A 17,932-nucleotide genomic window follows, 5' to 3' on the forward strand; every position below is an offset into this window, starting at 1 on the left:
GAATAAATCAATCTAGTACAACCGTAACGAAGGCANGTCAGTTGAACATAGGCCTCCCCAATAGCCGGTTGGTGGCGGCCTGCATCCAGCGCCTTTCCGCTACCTTTATGACGTCGTCGGTCCATCTAGTGGGTGGACTTATTGGGTCTTGTGGGTTTATTCGCTTTAGCAACCCATAATAAAACCAGAACCGGTTCACAGAATACATCTACCTACCAAGTTTCAACAGTATAGCTCTTATAGTTTCGGAAAAAAATGGCTGTGACATACGGACAGACAGACATGACGAATCTACAGTGTGAGTCACGTTAAAGTGTACATATGAAAATAGATGAAACTAGACCTATTTTTATCGACAAAAAAGAGGTCAAAATATTTTTGGGATTTTTTTTAAATTTTTTATAGATTTTTTTTCTTCCAATTACTTATTGTAAAGAAAACGTAATAACTTTTAAACTAAGCGGTATATCCTGATAAAATAAAAACAGTAATGATATTAAATAACAGGCGATACTAAAAAAATACATAAAATACACAAAAAATTCCAACAAATAATAAAACATGATACTTTTTGAAAAAAATCTGCTTAAAAATTCGTGTTTTTTTGGTTATTTGATAAATTTCTCCAAAAAATGCCCCTCTAACAGGTAGTTTTATTACTTTGTATTATTCCCTATCGTATTATCTTTGTAAAACTAATAATTGCATGTCTCTATCCCTATCACAACATTTGCTATGATCGTTTGAACAAAGGCCTGCCACAACATTATTCTCCGCTACAGGTAGAGACAATTTTAATTTTAACTAAAATGATTATTTTACTTCGAAATCTTTTGTTTTTATTTGAAATCTAACTTGTCTTTATCAAAATTACAAATCTAGAGCCATTTTCAGTTTCGTTGTTAACGAAGCGTTGAATGGCGCGCCCGGAGAGGCTTAGTTCAAAAAATCATTGCAAACGTTGTGATAGGGATAGAGACATACGAATTTTGGTTTTTCAAAGGTAATACGATAGAAAATAATACAAAGTAATAAAAACTACCGGTTATAGGGGCATTTTTTGGAGAAATTTATCAAATAACCAAAAAGACACGAATTTAAAAGCAGATTTTTTTTATAAAGTATCATTTTTTATTATTTTTTGGCCTTTTTTGTGTATTTTATGTATTTTTTTAGTATCGCCTGTTATTTAGCATTGTTACTGTTTTTATTTTATCAGGATATACCGCTTAGTTTAAAAGTTATTACGTTTTCTTAATTGGAAGAATAAAAATTCTGTAAAAAATTAAAAAAAAATCTCAAAAATTTTTTGACCTCTTTTTTGTCGATAAAAATAGGTCTAGTTTCATCTATTTTCATATGTACACTTTAACGTGACTCACACTGTATAAGGGTTCCGTTTTTTGCCATTTGGCTACGGAATCCTAAAAAAGGGATGGCACACTCATACGTTTAATGAAGATAACTTACTTCCCTTCTTTATACTATGTCACTAGCTTATTCAAATAATGCATTACATGGTTCAAATTAATATTACACAAACTACTGTTCAGGAGGTTGTTTTTATGTTATGGACTGTACATGTCCTGTCCAGTTGCTAATCCGTCCACCTGAGAATCTGTCCAGTTGGGAATCTGTCCAGTTGCGAATCTGTCCACTTGCTATGGAGGGAAAAAAAAAACAACCATCTTTCTGATCTTTCTCATGCATTTTGCAATTGGGTAAAAAGCGCGCCAATTTTCTATGGAAAAATGTTTTTGAATTTTCCCGCCCTAACGCAGTATAGAATGTAGTAATCTGTGGTAGGTTAAAAATGAGACAGCCATAGACAAAGTAACTACGGTTAGTTTCCGGTTCAGTGAGTGGCCATTAAGGTGGCCATGGCCAAATAAAACGATATTTTAAAAAATATTTAATCATTAGTTTCAGCGCTGACCAGGGTCTCCACAGCATCGCCGCCATCAGGCTGCAAAAAAAAAATTGGTTACGTTGGATTTGCTGTACTAACGTCCATTTCGATTTATTTAGAATTCATCATTCACTGGCAAATATTTTTTATACTTTTTAAATAAAATGGGAAATTGATGTACAAATTCGTACATCCTCCTGAATAGGCAGGGAAAGCCCGCGGTGGCTATGGTATTTTTCTATTTATGCATTTTCAACATAAAAGGTAGATCTATAGGGTTAGATGTGTTTTGAACCTGCATATCTGCTACAGTCAAAGGAGGCTCGTCTTCTCTCAGCACGGTCTCTCCATCCAGCTTCTTCAGATTGGGCAGACGCCGCGCGGCTTCGGAGCGCCACGCCTCCAACTCACAACCGTCGTATAGAGGATTGCCGACGAACAAAAGATCTTCAAGATGTGGAAGTTCCTGAAAAATTTTAATAATACTCGAAACTTATAAATGTTCAGATAAGAAGTTAGAGAACAACCACACAGCCAGCTGGGCTAGCATGCACGCCGTGACATCATCTGATCGACGTCAAAATGTATGGAGCGATAACCGATATTGCAGCGCGCATCCCAGGCGAAGTGTGTTGGAATCTTTTAAATTTTTTTAGAAATATGCAGTTCTAATGTATAAATTGGCAATTACATACTTTAAATTACCTGAAGCTTATTGAACTCACTCCATTCTTTCACCAAGTTGTTGCTCATATAAAGCACTTTAAGGCTTCTTAAAACATTGATGCCCTTTAGTTTTTCAATCAAATTGTAAGACAGCCATAGCTCTTCTAATGTATCTCCTAGAGATTCCTAAAATTTTAAATAGTTTCATCATGAATTCAATATTGATCAGAATACAAACGCCATCCACTTTTTTTTTGGTAAACGATTAATTTTGATTTACCATTCCAGTAAAAGACTTGATGTAATTCCGTCCTAAGGAAAGGATTCGAAGCTTCTTCAAACTATTGAGTCCAGTTACTTTCTCTATCATATTTGTAGATAAACTCAATTTTCTGCAATAGGAAGACCTGCTTAAAAGACGTTGAATTAGAGGCATCCCTGAGACAGAGTGAGAGCTTAGGATTGTTCACAATACTACTACTACTACTTTTAACTTAGGTGATTCCTGCTTGATCGTCATCATCATTTGGTTCTGCTGAACATAGCTCTCCCTCTCCCCCAATGATTTCCAGATGGGGCAGTAAGATTCTGGAGTGAAGACAGATGGCCATGTGAAGACTAAAGAGCGTGAGATGTCCACCAATAAGATTCCTGTTTATCAACGAAACATGTTAGCAAAACCTACTTACTCGCAATTAGTAAGCGTGGCTAAAGTGTTATCCATCTTTTCGATTGGTGGCCATTGGAACACTAAGCTAACTTCAGTGGCTGTAGCAGAATTCTGACCCGTTTTGTCCTCCCACCGTTTAATGGCTTCTTTGATTGTGGTAGCTTTAGGTGCAGCCATGAACCTTTATTCTTTATTTAGCAATAACTTATTTCAAACCTTGCAAAAGCAAATTATCCGTAGCAACTGATTATCGATAAAACAAATAAATCGCATGCTATATATAACTATGGGTAATCTCAAGAGAAATAATCATTTTTGAATGTAATAAAATTATAATTCCCAAAAACGTGCACAATTTTTTAAATAATAAAATAAACTTTAATTAAAAAATAGCTGGGGTTTTTTAAGGGTTAATAAATCAGAATTTTATTTGACTACTTCCTTGGGGCATAGACTAAAAAGTTCTATTATGCAGCCGGCACTATTTCCAGTCTTTCACGAAATGGCGTCATTCATTGCGTCGCTTTGGTTTTTAGTCGGCCACGCCTGCAGATTTTTCTGTATTTCATACGATTTGTAGTCTATTCGTGAATATTTCGATGTAATTTCTTCAAATATTGCATTACATAGTGGTGTATTTTATGTAATGTCATTTCAATACGTCATTTTTTGAAAACTGCTTAACTTTTTAATTTTTTCTTTTTTTGACTTCTTTTTTTTAATTAAAAAAAAACAATCGCCCATCTATCCTTGGGTAGCGAAAAATCGTGATTTTGGAAGTGAATTTTGTGTTATTGTGGTGATTGTAAGTATTTTATTTCGTATTAGTGCATTATTTATTGTAGTATTGAGCAAATAAACGCCACGATTTTCTTTGCGCGTCATCTAAAATAATCTAAATCATCAATTTCGTAATTTTAAGTTTGTGTTTACACCATAGCCCGGGTTTGTATTTTTTTTAATAAAAAGTATTTTTTTGACAATCGCGATTCCCGCTGTTTACTTTTATTTTGAAGATATTTTATTCCAAATGCATTCAGATGCAATTCTTCGATATTCTTACCAAAAAATGAGTGATTTGGTTGCTTATAACCGTGGCATGCGTGGTCATTGAACGCTACAACGCTACGATACAAAAAACGCTTGTAAAATCATAGGTAAACCTATTTTTGTTCTTTTATGTCCTTGTTAGCTTATTTATGATGTTTTATTACTATCTAGTTTGATAACCTAGGTATGCCCTATCCTGGGAAGCAGAGCTAAGCCATGTCATTTTGTTTTTCATTCGCTTTCTTGCTGTCAAAGATAAGCAAACCCACTCTTCTTTCATATGTGCATGGGATGGTATTCGGAGTATACCTCGTCATTTCACTAACTCACATCATCTTTACACTCTAAAAACCTCCCAGTAAATGTGTCAAATAGTTGGCCAGTTATCTGCACTTTACAATGACTTTACATTACACAATTAACAGTGGCTAGCTCTGTTGACTTAGGACATTCAAAATAGACTAGATAAGTAGAGATATTACATCACTTCACTTATGCCTAGACACTATGCTTACAACCGGCCAATCTGGAATTCACTGACCTGCCCCTAACCTTACCCATTTTCTTCTAATCAATTATGTTGCGGGTCCAATGACAGTTTAACTTTCCCCGGGACAAACTTGAACTTCACTGGTTGGGTTTTTATTGGCGGTCAAGCTGTAGATCCTGGCTACACAGGAGTAGCAGCAGTGGGAACGAGAGGTGGGAATAACCTTACCCTCTGATTGGCCTATGTCCTGAATTGGACGTCCTGTGGCTGAAATAATGATGATTCTAACATCTCTGCTTCTGTGGAAACTGGGCCTAATATTAATACTATCCGTTCGCTTTAAGTTTGCCGCTGGAGATATGACGTCACTCGAAGGGAAGTGTCTATAACTTTAACAAACCATATTTAAAATATTTTTTATTTATTGAATTGTGCATTTGCGTAAAATAAGACACATTAATTGCGTTTAATCACTAACTAATTGCGTTTAATCGCGGTTGGAAGAGGGGACGCGCATTCCACGGAAGGCAAACTTAGCGCGAAAACGGGTAGTAAATGATCTGTATGTTTTCATGCAGGATAAGCTAAATGTATCTGTGTGGTAGTCCATTTCCTTTTGAAGTAATCCTACGTAGACCATTCTCATATAAATGTTATTTGATTTCAGATACCAATCTCACCATGAGTACGGGAACACAAGTGCGGTTGGTGAACGTGGTTCCACTCAAAATGGGCACCAAAATTAAAGTAAGTTAATTTATGATCATCATTTTATTTTATTTGATTTATAATTTATGATCATTATTATTAGTAGAGGTTTGAAGAGGGGGCATATGTTTGAAGGCAAACTCCCTAAAGGCTGGTATAGATAGATAGATTATTATCATCTACGAAATTCCTGAAACATTGTACAGTAGAATTTCGATTATCCAGATATCCGATTATCCGGACTCATTCTTCACGGTTTAGGGTCTGGACCTATTAAAATTACAATGCGCCGCCACCGTAACACGGTACAGACGTCGTCTTGGTTCATTGTTATAAGAAGATGGATTCATCAAATCGTCTAAAATGATGTATTAAAACCCTTTCTATTTTAAAAAGTTAATTATTGTTTGATTTTACTTTGAAATCGATTATCCGGATTTTCGATTATCCGGAACACCCCTGGTTTTAATTGATCCGGATAATCGGGATTCTACTGTACCACCCACTCAACAAGTTTCAGGAGTAGTTTGAAATTAAGGTTCGACTTCCCTCCATAGTCCCCTAGGGTAGAAGCTGGGCACTCCAATGGATATTAATTATGTGTATTGTCCCAGGTGGAACCGCTAAGCGAGACAGAGGAGGTGGTCAGCTGTCGTATTTGCATGAAAGGCTTTGCAAGCGACATGGCGCTGAGAAACCATGTGCGAATGGAGCATATTGAAGCCTTCGAGACGGGTGACCCTAACGTGTGGACGGCGCCCGTCGAAAATGTAAGTTATTTGTAAATTAATCTTTAAAACGCAGCGTGGGACGTCCATCCACAAGGTGGACCGATGACCTGATAAAGGTAGCAGGAAGGCGCTGGATGCAGGCCGCAGTCATGTCCAGTGGCGTAGCTAGGTAACCAAGGGCCCTCGGGCAAATAAAAAATGAGGCCCCACTGCTATCTAAACTAGTTAGGTTTTATCAAATTTATTGACAATGCTTATGCTTAACCTTCAAGCGGGCGCGCGGCGTCGAATCGACCGCGCTTAACACATTTTCGTTCATAACTTTTTTTTTACTTGTTAAACATATTTCTCATTTTTAGTAGCCTGTCGCTTGCTCATTGTGAGCGAAATAAAGAGCTTACCTCAGCTCTTAGCGCTTTTCCCACCCCATGGCTTGCTATTGTTTAAGCCGCGGCGCCGGCGTCGAAAGCACGCCACGCGCCTGTCGTCGAAAAGGTTACGCGCGACTCTCTTTGCGGTATAACATTTCTTCGGCTATCACCCAATATTATTGAATTAAGCTTACAATTCTGTTTTTTCTTCTTAAATAAGTCGTAAACTACTAGTACAAAGTGAAATAACAGAGACATTATTACGAAAAGATGAAAAAGAGAGCGAATCGGAGCTCAGAGACCAAGCTAAACTGAGCCAAAATTATAAAATTATGTTTTATCATTATTTTGCCATTTTATCGTTTTTACCACGTATAGCCTGACCAGGAACATAAAAACCCTCGCCATGTTGCGGAAAACTAATGGTACTAATTTCTTTTAATGGCAACAGTAACTGAAAACTTCATTGACATGTCACCTTGCATGTCAGTCTATTGTTGTCAAAGTGTAAACAAACTTTATTTTAAATGTGTGCAATTGATTTTGTGAATTAAATTGCTAAAATATTTTTATAGTCGTGAAAGAAAAGTGGTTCACGATGTGTTAATGTATTTGTCGAAGAGAAATACTAAGGGTTCAGACAATATTTTCATTGAATAATGTTTCCGACAAAGGTTGTCAAATTGACTGACATGTTTATCGTATAGTACAGTCCACTATGAAAATTAGCTGTAGTCTGTTTCAACTACCTATTTTAAAGTTTTTTGTCACTTTCTAAGTTTTGAATTTTATGGAATTGGGAAAGAAGTACCGAGTTTGAAGCGTTCATGAGCAGACATTGCAGTTGAATATTCAAGTTCTGAATTTGATTATTGATGAATAATAAAATAAATCGTACTAGCTCGATTGATGGTTTCATTTAATTTATTTAAACCAGGTTAACTTTAATAATATTTTTCGTTCATTTATGAAAATATCTAATTAGCCCGTAATCCTGAATCCTGATACATAAATTTAGCCTATTAATTTAACACATGTACGACTGTACTCAGTGTTGCACTATCAAATGCAATTGAAGCGCCTCTATGCCAGGGTTTTTATGTTCCTGGTCAGGCTATATATGAACTATTCTGAGGTATTTTAAAAGATTTTGTGTTCAAAAATTAGTTTTTGATCCAAATAATATTTTCGTTATGTTAATTGATTAAATAATTGTTTCTTTAACTTAATTCAAATTACTTAAGACTTAAATACACTCATAATATGCCTGCGTACAAAACAATAAATTATTATTGGAAAATAAGTACTTTATTTATTTACTAGACCCTATAGGTCTTTTCGTTTACGCGCGACCGCTGCCGTTACAAAAGACCGCGCGCCCGCTTGAAGGTTAATTTAGGGGAATTCTCTAGGTATCTTTCTTTGCTTAGCTTTCGAATTTCTTTTTATTTATTTTGAAAATGGAAGAAATTTTTAAAAGTTCAGTTTAAATGAGATTTTCTGGTAAGGATTCGGGGGCCCCTAGGCTTGGGGGCACTGCCCCGCCTTGCCCCTTAGTAGCTACGCCTCTGGTCATGTCACTTTAAGTGATTGCCCTACCAGTCGGCCAATATCGATAGGCCCAACACTCAAAACAACGAAAGTATAAAACGTCACTAATCTTTCAGTCCCCAGTGAAAAAGAAGAGACTGACAAAAATCCCTCTCTCGGCGAAAATCAAAGAAGACCCAGCAGAAATCAAAAAGAAGACCGAACAGATCTTCTCATCGATGACCCCTGGGAACCTCATGAGCCTCGCTTCCAACGATGTGAGCTACATCATCATCAAGTCCGAAGAAACTGATAGTCCTCCGGAGAAGAAGAAAAAAGTCAAAGTGGTGAAAGTGAATCAGCAAACGAAGGAAACTGTGAGGAAGCAGAAAGAACCGCCGCAGCCTATCACGTAAGTTGTTTATTTATTTGATTACTCGTAAATAATCTAAATCCCAATCCCAACTAATATTATAAATGCGAAAGTAACTCTGTCTGTCTGTCTGTCTGTCTGTCTGTCTGTCTGTCTGTCTGTTACGCTTTCTCGCTTAAACCTCGCAACCGATTTTGATGAAATTTGGCATAGAGATAGTTTGAGTCCCGGGAAAGAACATAGGCTATCCTATGTTCTTTTTTTTATCCCGGTTTTTGAAACAGGGACGCGCGCGATAAAGTTTTTCTGTGACAGACAAAATTCCACGCGGGCGAAGCCGCGGGCGGAAAGCTAGTATGTATATAACTCAAAGGTAACTGACTGACTGACTGACATAGTGATCTATCAACGCACAGCCCAAACCACTGGACGGATCGGGCTGAAATTTGGCATGCAGTTAGATGTTATGACGTAGGCATCCGCTAAGAAAGGACTTTACGAAACTCCACCCCTAAGGGGGTAAAACGGGATCCACGCGTACGAAGTCGCGGGTGGCAGCTAGTCTTTGATAAAGTCCGGGCGCCGAGCAGATAGAATTTCGTCCAATGACCCCAAGCTACCCATCCTNTATTTCTGTCGTGCTTGCACACACTGCGAAATTTTTCAGCCGACTGACGTCCACTGCTGGACAAAGGCATCCCCCAAGGATTTCCACAAAGACCGGTCCTGCGCCGCTCGCATCCAGACACCTCCCGTGACCTGCACCAGATCGTCGGTCCACCTAGTGCAGTGGTTCTTAACCTTTAAGTCACGAGGGACCATTTTACCAAATTTCTGTCGTGTCAAGGACCGCTTTTTTTTTTTCGAAATCCTACGAAAGGTCGATTTCTCGCCCACTGTGCGCCGTTTGCGTTGTATTGAGTCGACTCATCACGTCACTTGTTTATTACGATGTCTTCGTGGACCACTTGGAATGCCTCCAGGGACCACCAGTGGTCCGCGGACCACCGGTTAAGAACCACTGACCTAGTGGGAAACCTACCCCACACTGTGTCTTCTCCAGCGGCCATCAGCTCTACGAGCCTACAGCCTAAATACTAATCATCATCATCATCTCAGCCATAGGACGTCCACTGCTGAACATAGGCCTCCCCCAATGCTTTCCATGTTGCCCGGTTGGTAGCGGCCTGCGTCCAGCGCTTTCCTGCTACCTTTGAAAAGTTGGTCTCGAAGCGCTGGTAGGGTAAAAAGATTATGAGACATGTAGAGGCTCCTTAAGAGCAAAATGACGATTTGTAAGAACTATTTATTAGTCCAAACAAATAAAGTAATTTTGACTTTGACTTTTGACTTTGACTTTATGATGTGGTCGGTCCACTTGTGGGTGGACGTCCCACGCTGCATTTTTCGGTACGCGGCCTCCACTCCAGAACCTTGCTGCCCCATCGGCCGTCAGTTCTGCGTACTATGTGCCCTGCCCATTGCCACTTCAGCTTGCTAATCCGTCGGGCTATGTCAGCGACTTTAGTTCGTTTACGGACCTCCTCATTTCTGATTCGATCTCGTAAAGAAACACCGAGCATAGCCCTCTTTATAAGACTAGGCGCACACCGTTGATTTTTAGTTGGCCGATAGTTGTGCCCCATTTTACATTGTATGAAGAATCGGCCAAATCGAATCGGCGTAGTGTGCGCACTCCCATACATGCCCATACTGATCAACTGCCCGACTAAACTATCGGCCGACGAAAAATCAACGGTGTGCGCCTACTCTAATACTAATAAAGAATTCTAATTCCAGTGGCCCATTCGAATGCGTCCAACCCTCAAACACGGTGGCCGAAGGAGTCTGCCACCAGATATTCTTCTCGTGCTGCGAGTATTCGGCCCACTTTCGGGACGAACACACTCGGCGTCGCAAGGGGCTTCGGTGTCAAGTATGCGAGAAGCCGCTTCTACAGCAGCATGAGGGCAGAGCACCCTATACCTGTGAGGTGAGTCTCTATGGATCATAGTACATAGGTAAAGCCCGGTCCGTGAGCACGTAGAATTTTGTCCAATGACCCCAAGCTACCCATCCTTATCGCTCGCGCGTAATTATGTTGCTGTCGCGCTCGCACACTCACTGCGGGCGCCCGTCGCACAGTCGCGACAGCAATATAATTACGCGCGAGCGATAAGGATGGGTAGCTTGGGGTCATTGGACAAAATTCTACGTGCTCACGGACCAGACTATACAGATACAAAGTTGAAAGTTGTTGGCAGGCATCGCTCAACAGATGGCGTTGATACATAGTTTCTATGGCACACGCATCTGCGCTTACAAACCTGCATCGCGGTAGTAAACATTTTGGCGGTTCGTACATACTGTCATGCATGTTTTTTTGTGATTTCAGAGTTGGTCCCTTATAATGAAAGTTGTTATATTGTTTTAAACTTTAATGGTCACAGTGCCGAAATATCGGAAATTCGAAATTCATGGTAGCAATCCCGTCAATGATAGTTATTAATTTGTTTATTTATATTCATGCTCAAATAAATATCCTGTAAACTTATTGAGACGGTAAAAAAACATGCAGTATATTATGACCCTCCAAAAAGCGCCGTTATGCAAACTACTAACAACTAGCGATTGCTAAGGTAGTCTTCGGCGAGGACACGTTTGATGAAATTTGTTGACTTCAATAGTAACGTGTTTCATTTTACTTTTTTAGCAGTGACAGCACTTGCCGCTTAGTCAAACGCACCCATTTTTACTTTTAACACGTTCATGCAACTGACGTAAAAATGCTTGCAGGTGTGCGGAGCGGGTTTTTCTGCGAGTAAAGAACTGTCTGCGCACACGTCGGCCGCGCACGTCAAGCTCAAGCCCTTCCAGTGCTCCATCTGCTTCAAGCGCTTTACGCAGCAGGTAACATAGCTCAACCTATCTAAAGCCCGGTCGCCGAGCACGTAGAATTCCGTCCAATGACCCCAAGCTACCCATCCTTATCGCTCGCGCGTAATTATGTTGCTGTCGCGACTGTGCGACGCGCGCCCGCAGTGAGTGTGCGAGCGCGACAGCAACATAATTACAGAGCCCTTCCAGTGTTCCATCTGCTTCAAGCGGTTCACGCAGCAGGTAAATAATCTAACCGATCCAGTGAAGATCAAGAAACATTCCACTTTTTCTTCTCCAGGCTTCTTAATTCTCTCCAGGCTCCTCAATTCTCTCCGGGCTCCTCAATTCTCTCAAGGCTCCTCAATTCTCTCCAGGCTCCTCAATTCTCTCCAGGCATTCCTATTTCTCTCTAAACGTTCTAGCCCACCCATCTAGCAAAAGCCAAGGCAATATTTCCATGTTCCCTAGTGCACGTTAAGCTCAAGCCCTTCCAGTGTTCCATCTGCTTCAAGCTGTTTACGCAGCAGGTACGTAGCTAAATATAACCCATTTAATGAAGCCCGAGTGAATGATCCATCCGATCGGGGTAAACTAACCCATCCAGCGTCCTAATCCTATTTGGAACTATTCCCACCTCTCGTTCCCACCGCTGCAACTCCTGTGTAGCCAGGATCTACAGCTTGACCGCCAATAACCCAACTAATGAAGGTCAAGTTTGTAAAAAGGAAAGTTGGACTCGCAACGAATTCCCAATTCCCATCATTGGGAAGTCATAATCCTATTCGTATATCCACATAACATTTACAACAGAATACGAGACTGTTGTCACATTCTGGTGTAGCGTACATAGCTTAACTTGACCTATGCAGCTACATTCCTACTTCTCTCTATAGTCTGGTCTGTGAGCACGTAGAATTTTGTCCAATGACCCCAAGCTACCCATCCTTATCGCTCGCGCGTAATTATATTGCTGTCGCGCTCGCACACTCACTGCGGACGCGCGTCGCACAGTGCGACAGCAATATAATTACGCGCGACCGATAAGGATGGATAGCTTGGAGTCATTGGACGAAATTCTACGTGCTCGCAGACCAGCAGACTATAGTAATGACAACAATAAAATTTTAGTTACTTGCATTAACAATTTAATTTGTTCCCAGGGCGGCGTTCAACAACACATGAGAATGCATACCGGCGACAGGCCTTTCAGTTGCACTTTCTGCCCTAAGTCCTTCACGCAGAAGTCTGGCCTCGACCAACATATCAGGATACACACAAAGGTAAGACTTACAAGACAGCTGAAGAGAGCCAGCGTCTTTTATAATGAAAACAGCTAGGGATTGGAATTCGTTGCCTGCTGCTGTCTTTCCCGAATAGGGTTGCCAGGCGTCCGGCTTTTTAGGGACTTGTCCGGCCAAATATAACAAATAAGTCGGCCGTTTGGTGCAGTGGTTCAGAACGGACTACTATGCCGAGAGGTCCCGGGTTCGATTCCCGGCCGGGCAGAAATTGAAATGATGAATTTTGATTTCTGTGACGGGTCTGGGTGTTTTCTAAGTATATTAAGTATGTATTTACAAAAAAAAAAGTATTTAAGTATCTTTATATCCGTTGTCTAGTACCCATAGTACAAGCTTTGCTTAGTTTGGGGCTAGCGGCGCAGTGTTAAATGTCCAAGGATATTTATTATTATTATTTAATATTGCCTTGTTCGGCTTGTCTGGCTTTTTATTTGGTTGCCGCGCCAGGCGAAAGTCGAGTCACAGAATCATAATTGAAGCGCACGCATCAGGATGTTGGTTAGCAACCGATGATAGTACTCACTCATGAGCTGGCACTAATTGGACCCCCCCCCTCACATGTCCGGCTTTTAGGGTAAAATGTCCGGCCAAATGAAGCACAAAGTCCGGATTTTGTGATTTTGGACCTGGCAACCCTATTGCCGAACACTATAATCTGGGCTTCTCAAGGCGAGAGTGAATAGGCACTTACAGGGTAGGCATGTACCACTAAACTGCATATCGCTTAATATGTACAGGGTGTCCCAGAATGGGTGAATCAAACTGCTAGGGGAGGTAGCTCTACTAATGTACTATCCCTAAAAAATATGAAAAAAAAAATAAAGCGCATAAGGATGCTACCAATACCAGGCCTGTTCATCTTCGCGAGTTTACATCGAAAACAAAATACGCACGATGGCCCACCTACAGGTAACTATTCGACAAGGCCTCACATACGAGCGAACATTGACTCACGCACGCATATAGTTCCAAAATACTGGACTGTCCTGTCGATGACATTGACAGTGGGGCGCCACCGTCAATACCGGATCGCTGGTTCAGATTTTTGCCATGTTTGGAAACCATATAGTTGAACGATGGTAGCGCCCCCCTGTCATTGACTTTGGCGGGACAGTTCAGCGTGGGTCATCTATATTCTTGTGTATGATGGAAGAAAATAATGAAAAAAAACGTTTGTCAACAAAATGGTGCTTGACTCTTGAGACAGGCTAAATTACACCATATTGTTAATGAGATTGAGCATACATTTTTTTAAATACCTTCGCGAAATAAAACTTCTGTACGTAGTACTTATTTATTCTATGCCAATACTGCACAGTATTTAGTACACCATTTTCTTTGTTTTTTCCATCATACACAAGAATACGCGTGCGTGAGTCAATGTTCGCTCGTATCTGAGGCCTTGTCGAATAGTATCCTGTAGGTGGGCCATCGTGCGTGTTTTGTTTTCGATGTAAACTCGCGGAGATGAACAGGCCTGATATTGCTGTGACACCGGCCCAGCCCCCTTTTCGCATGTGCCTTTAGTTTCTGTGATCTGTGGCCTAACCTTAATCAAAATATCCAGGTGCGTCCCTACCGCTGCGTCATCTGCGGCAAGACGTTCTGCCAGTCAGTCCATCTCAAACAACACATGCGGACGCACACCAACGTGTCGCCATTCCAGTGCGGCATTTGCCAGAAGCGGTTCAAGCAGAGCAGCCATCTGAACTACCATCTGAGGAACCACAACCCTGGTGAGTGGACCGACGACCTCATGGAGGCAACAGGAGCTTGTTGACCCTTTGCAGGAACCATCTATGGAACCTTGGCGAGTCCACACTTTCTAGCACAGTTACAAATGTTACCAACAGATGGCGCTGTCAATAAGTTTCTATGGCTGACAACTCAACTCAGGAACCATAACCCTGGTGAGTCGATCATCAGGTCATTTAAAGCCTGGTCCGCGAGCACGTAGAATTTTGTCCAATGACCCCAAGCTACCCATCCTTATCGCTCGCGCGTAATTATTTATTTTATTAGACTATAGTCGGTTTATTCCACATTTTTTACGTGGGTTATATCACCTGGGTGAAGAAAATGGAAATTCTAGTGTCCTCACCTATTTTACCTCGGAACCATTTGCACTGCAGGAGTTATCAAAGGCATATCGAAATAAGAGGAGGTAAGGTAGTCAGTCGCTCTGTAGGTGAAACCTCCACCTTCGGCTTGATCATCACTTTTGAAATGCGACCCAGGAGCTTCCCCGTTAAACGTAAAAAATACAGGTTTACAGGGTGTTAGGTAAATGGGTATAGGAGCCGACACTAGCCCATGTTACAAAACAATATTTGTATGAAAAATAAAATAATTAAAATGAAGATATCAATTTTCTGACTTCACCATACCATTTATATGACCATGTTAACATGGGCTAGTGTCGGCTCATATACCCATTTACCTAACACCCTGTATGAGCACATTCTTTTAAGTATAAATTAATAATATCTATCCTATCGGGCATCTCTCATTAACTTTTACCCAAGAATTATTTAATATCATTGTAATCCTATTACAAATTTACAAACTTTGACCGTTTCTTCATTTGGGAAACCTATATTACCAACTGCAAACTTAAATCTGTCACGAAACCCTTATGCCCGTTTAAGTGACCCCTACGGTAACACATAACAGGAGTTTTATACCATAGGGGTCACTTAAAAATCAGGGATTGATGGTGAAAACGGGCATTACTTTCGCAGCCAACATGACCAACCAATTCTTTCGCAGCCAACATGACCGACGACCAGAAGCAGAAGTACGAGGAACTAGTCGGAATGATGAGCAAGGAGATCGTTCAAGTGGAGATACAGTCCACGGAGACTGAAGAGACTGAGGAGACTATGGAGACCGAGGAGACCATGGAGACAACGGAGATTTGCGAGGACATGGAACAGGTATGGTGGTGAATTTTCGAAAATCTCTAAATGCAGTTTTCTTTCTTTTCAAAAATAAGGAATTTTTTCTTTCAGGAAAATTTTCTATCTACAATATTAAGAGTACTTTCCCTCCAGGTGGCATTACAAAATTCCACCCTGTATAGAAAAACCAAGATGGTGACAATGAGGGCTATCGTTTTTATACTTAACAGTTGGCACCCCTGGCGATTGACAGGACCTTACTCTACAGTGGCGCCATCTTGATGAGTGCAAATGCGATAGTCCTCCTACCACTTTAGCGCTCACCAGTTGGTGCCACTGTCTTCGCTACTAGCAAGTGACAGGACCTTACTCTACAGTGGCGCTAACTGGTGAGCGCTAAAACGATAGCCCTCATTGGACCTTGGTCCCCGAGCACAACACTCGCTCGGAAGGAAGCACTAACACATTAGCTTTCTTATTGTGGTCGATCTTTCGAATCCCACAGTCATCATTTCAGCCACAGGACGTCCACTGCTGAACATAGGCCTCCCCCAATGGTTTCCACATCGCACGGTTGGTAGCGGCCTGCATCCAGCGCCTTCCCGCTAACATTATGAGGTCGTCGGTCCACCTAGCGGGAGGTCTGCCCACATTACGTCTTCCGGCCTGTGGTCGCCACTCCAGAACTTTCCTGCCCCAGCGGCCATCAGCTCTACGAGCTATGTGCCCCGCCCACTGCCACTTGATTTTAGTGATTCTGCGGGCTATTTCAGTCACTTTGGTTCTCCTGCGGATCTCCTCATTTCTGATTCGTTCACGCACGGAAACTCCGAGCATAGCTCGCTCCATAACTATTGCATTAATTTCTAACAACTTTGTAAAGTCCGGTCGCCGAGCACGTAGAATTCCGTCCAATGACCCCAAGCTACCCATCCTTATCGCTCGCGCGTAATTATATTGCTGTCGCGCTCGCACACTCACTGCGGGCGCCCGTCGCACAGTCGCGACAGCAATATAATTACGCGCGAGCGATAAGGATGNCACGTAGAATTCCGTCCAATGACCCCAAGCTACCCATCCTTATCGCTCGCGCGTAATTATATTGCTGTCGCGCTCGCACACTCACTGCGGGCGCCCGTCGCACAGTCGCGACAGCAATATAATTACGCGCGAGCGATAAGGATGGATAGCTTGGGGTCATTGGACGGAATTCTACGTGCTCGGCGACCGGACTATACCTATGATAATGACGAATGAAGTTCATTATTCTAATTTTATTTCCAGGTAGTGGCCGCGCAAAACATACAAATGGTAGACGGGGAATACATTTTGGGCGACGACGTCGGGCAGACATGGAGAGTGGAGATGGCTGAAAACTAGTCCCAATTCCAGACCGAGACTGCACTGTGCTTTGTGAGAAAATTTGGGTATCATTATAAAGGTCATTATGGGGGCTTAGTCATCAAAATGACAACCGGGATGCAAAATGTCCACTTCTCGAAATTACTTCTTAAAATATCAACTTCGCTAAAAGACAACTTCTTATAATAATATTGTCTATATCGGATATTTCGATTATTTGTGGACATTTTGCGTCCCGGTTGTCATTTTGATGACTAAGCCATTAAGGGCCTATTAATACGATGGTAGTCAGGCCAAGGGTATTATTAATACGGTGGTAGTCACGCCCCTGGTTTTACTGCTTGGACGGCAAAACCATCAAGTTAATATACCTAGCGGAATAGAGCAACAAAGAACTGAGCGAGCGAGATGTCACTAGCAGCAACACTGTATGATAAAAAGAGATGCGTGATGCCGGCGACGTCACGTCAAACAGAACCGTTTTTGCAACTATTTGACAGTGCGTTAGCACTCATTGGCACGCTGAAAATATGAGCGCTGAGATATTTTCAGATTTTACATGAGAGAAATTGTGGATGTTTATGTGAAATAGCGCTTCAGAAACGTGGTTCAGTGATTGATTTATTGTACAAAACAGTGAAATAATCCTGACCACAACATCCTCATGAGTTTTTTAAATAAACAACTTGAAAAAATCGAAACTGCCTAAGGCGGGACTCGAACCCACGACCGTCCGCTTGCCGGGCGACTGCTCTTCCAACTGAGCTACTTAGACACCGATTCGATTTTTTCAAGTTGTTTTTTTAATATAAATTAGTTTGAGAAGCGACTATTCGCTAAGAAATTTTAATACTCATGAGTGTCATCCAAAATCACTGACTAAGTTTTCTACACTTATAATAAGCACAATGTGTCTTCCTTTAGTTAGTTTGCAACGATGTTGATTTAAAATTGTTTGGATATTATTTGGAAATATCATAAACATTTGAAG

General features: G+C 41.2%; 2 protein-coding genes across 2 annotated transcripts; one reads left to right on the plus strand and one right to left on the minus strand.

Moving 5' to 3' along the window:
• Positions 1–1,679: 1,679 nt before the first annotated feature.
• LOC114358854 (dynein light chain 1, axonemal) lies at positions 1,680–3,466 on the minus strand. The gene is made up of 5 exons (XM_028312930.1): positions 3,265–3,466; positions 2,856–2,967; positions 2,615–2,761; positions 2,205–2,375; positions 1,680–1,966 (listed from the first exon to the last, which is right to left on the minus strand). The coding sequence occupies exons 1-5, from the start codon at positions 3,420–3,422 to the stop codon at positions 1,913–1,915; spliced, it is 642 nt and encodes a 213-aa protein (XP_028168731.1). The 5' UTR covers positions 3,423–3,466; the 3' UTR covers positions 1,680–1,912.
• A 276-nt stretch (positions 3,467–3,742) lies between these two features.
• Positions 3,743–17,378, plus strand: LOC114358856 (zinc finger protein 778). Its single transcript, XM_028312932.1, has 10 exons — positions 3,743–4,050; positions 5,453–5,532; positions 6,108–6,263; positions 8,263–8,537; positions 10,299–10,491; positions 11,295–11,408; positions 12,539–12,658; positions 14,247–14,415; positions 15,449–15,615; positions 16,864–17,378. The coding sequence occupies exons 2-10, from the start codon at positions 5,467–5,469 to the stop codon at positions 16,957–16,959; spliced, it is 1,356 nt and encodes a 451-aa protein (XP_028168733.1). The 5' UTR covers positions 3,743–4,050; positions 5,453–5,466; the 3' UTR covers positions 16,960–17,378.
• The last annotated feature ends 554 nt before the right edge of the window (positions 17,379–17,932 follow it).

Source organism: Ostrinia furnacalis, unplaced genomic scaffold (genome assembly GCF_004193835.3).
Source record: "Ostrinia furnacalis isolate ACB-3 unplaced genomic scaffold, ASM419383v2 OfSCF4122, whole genome shotgun sequence".
NCBI classification, from domain to species: Eukaryota; Metazoa; Arthropoda; class Insecta; order Lepidoptera; family Crambidae; genus Ostrinia; species Ostrinia furnacalis.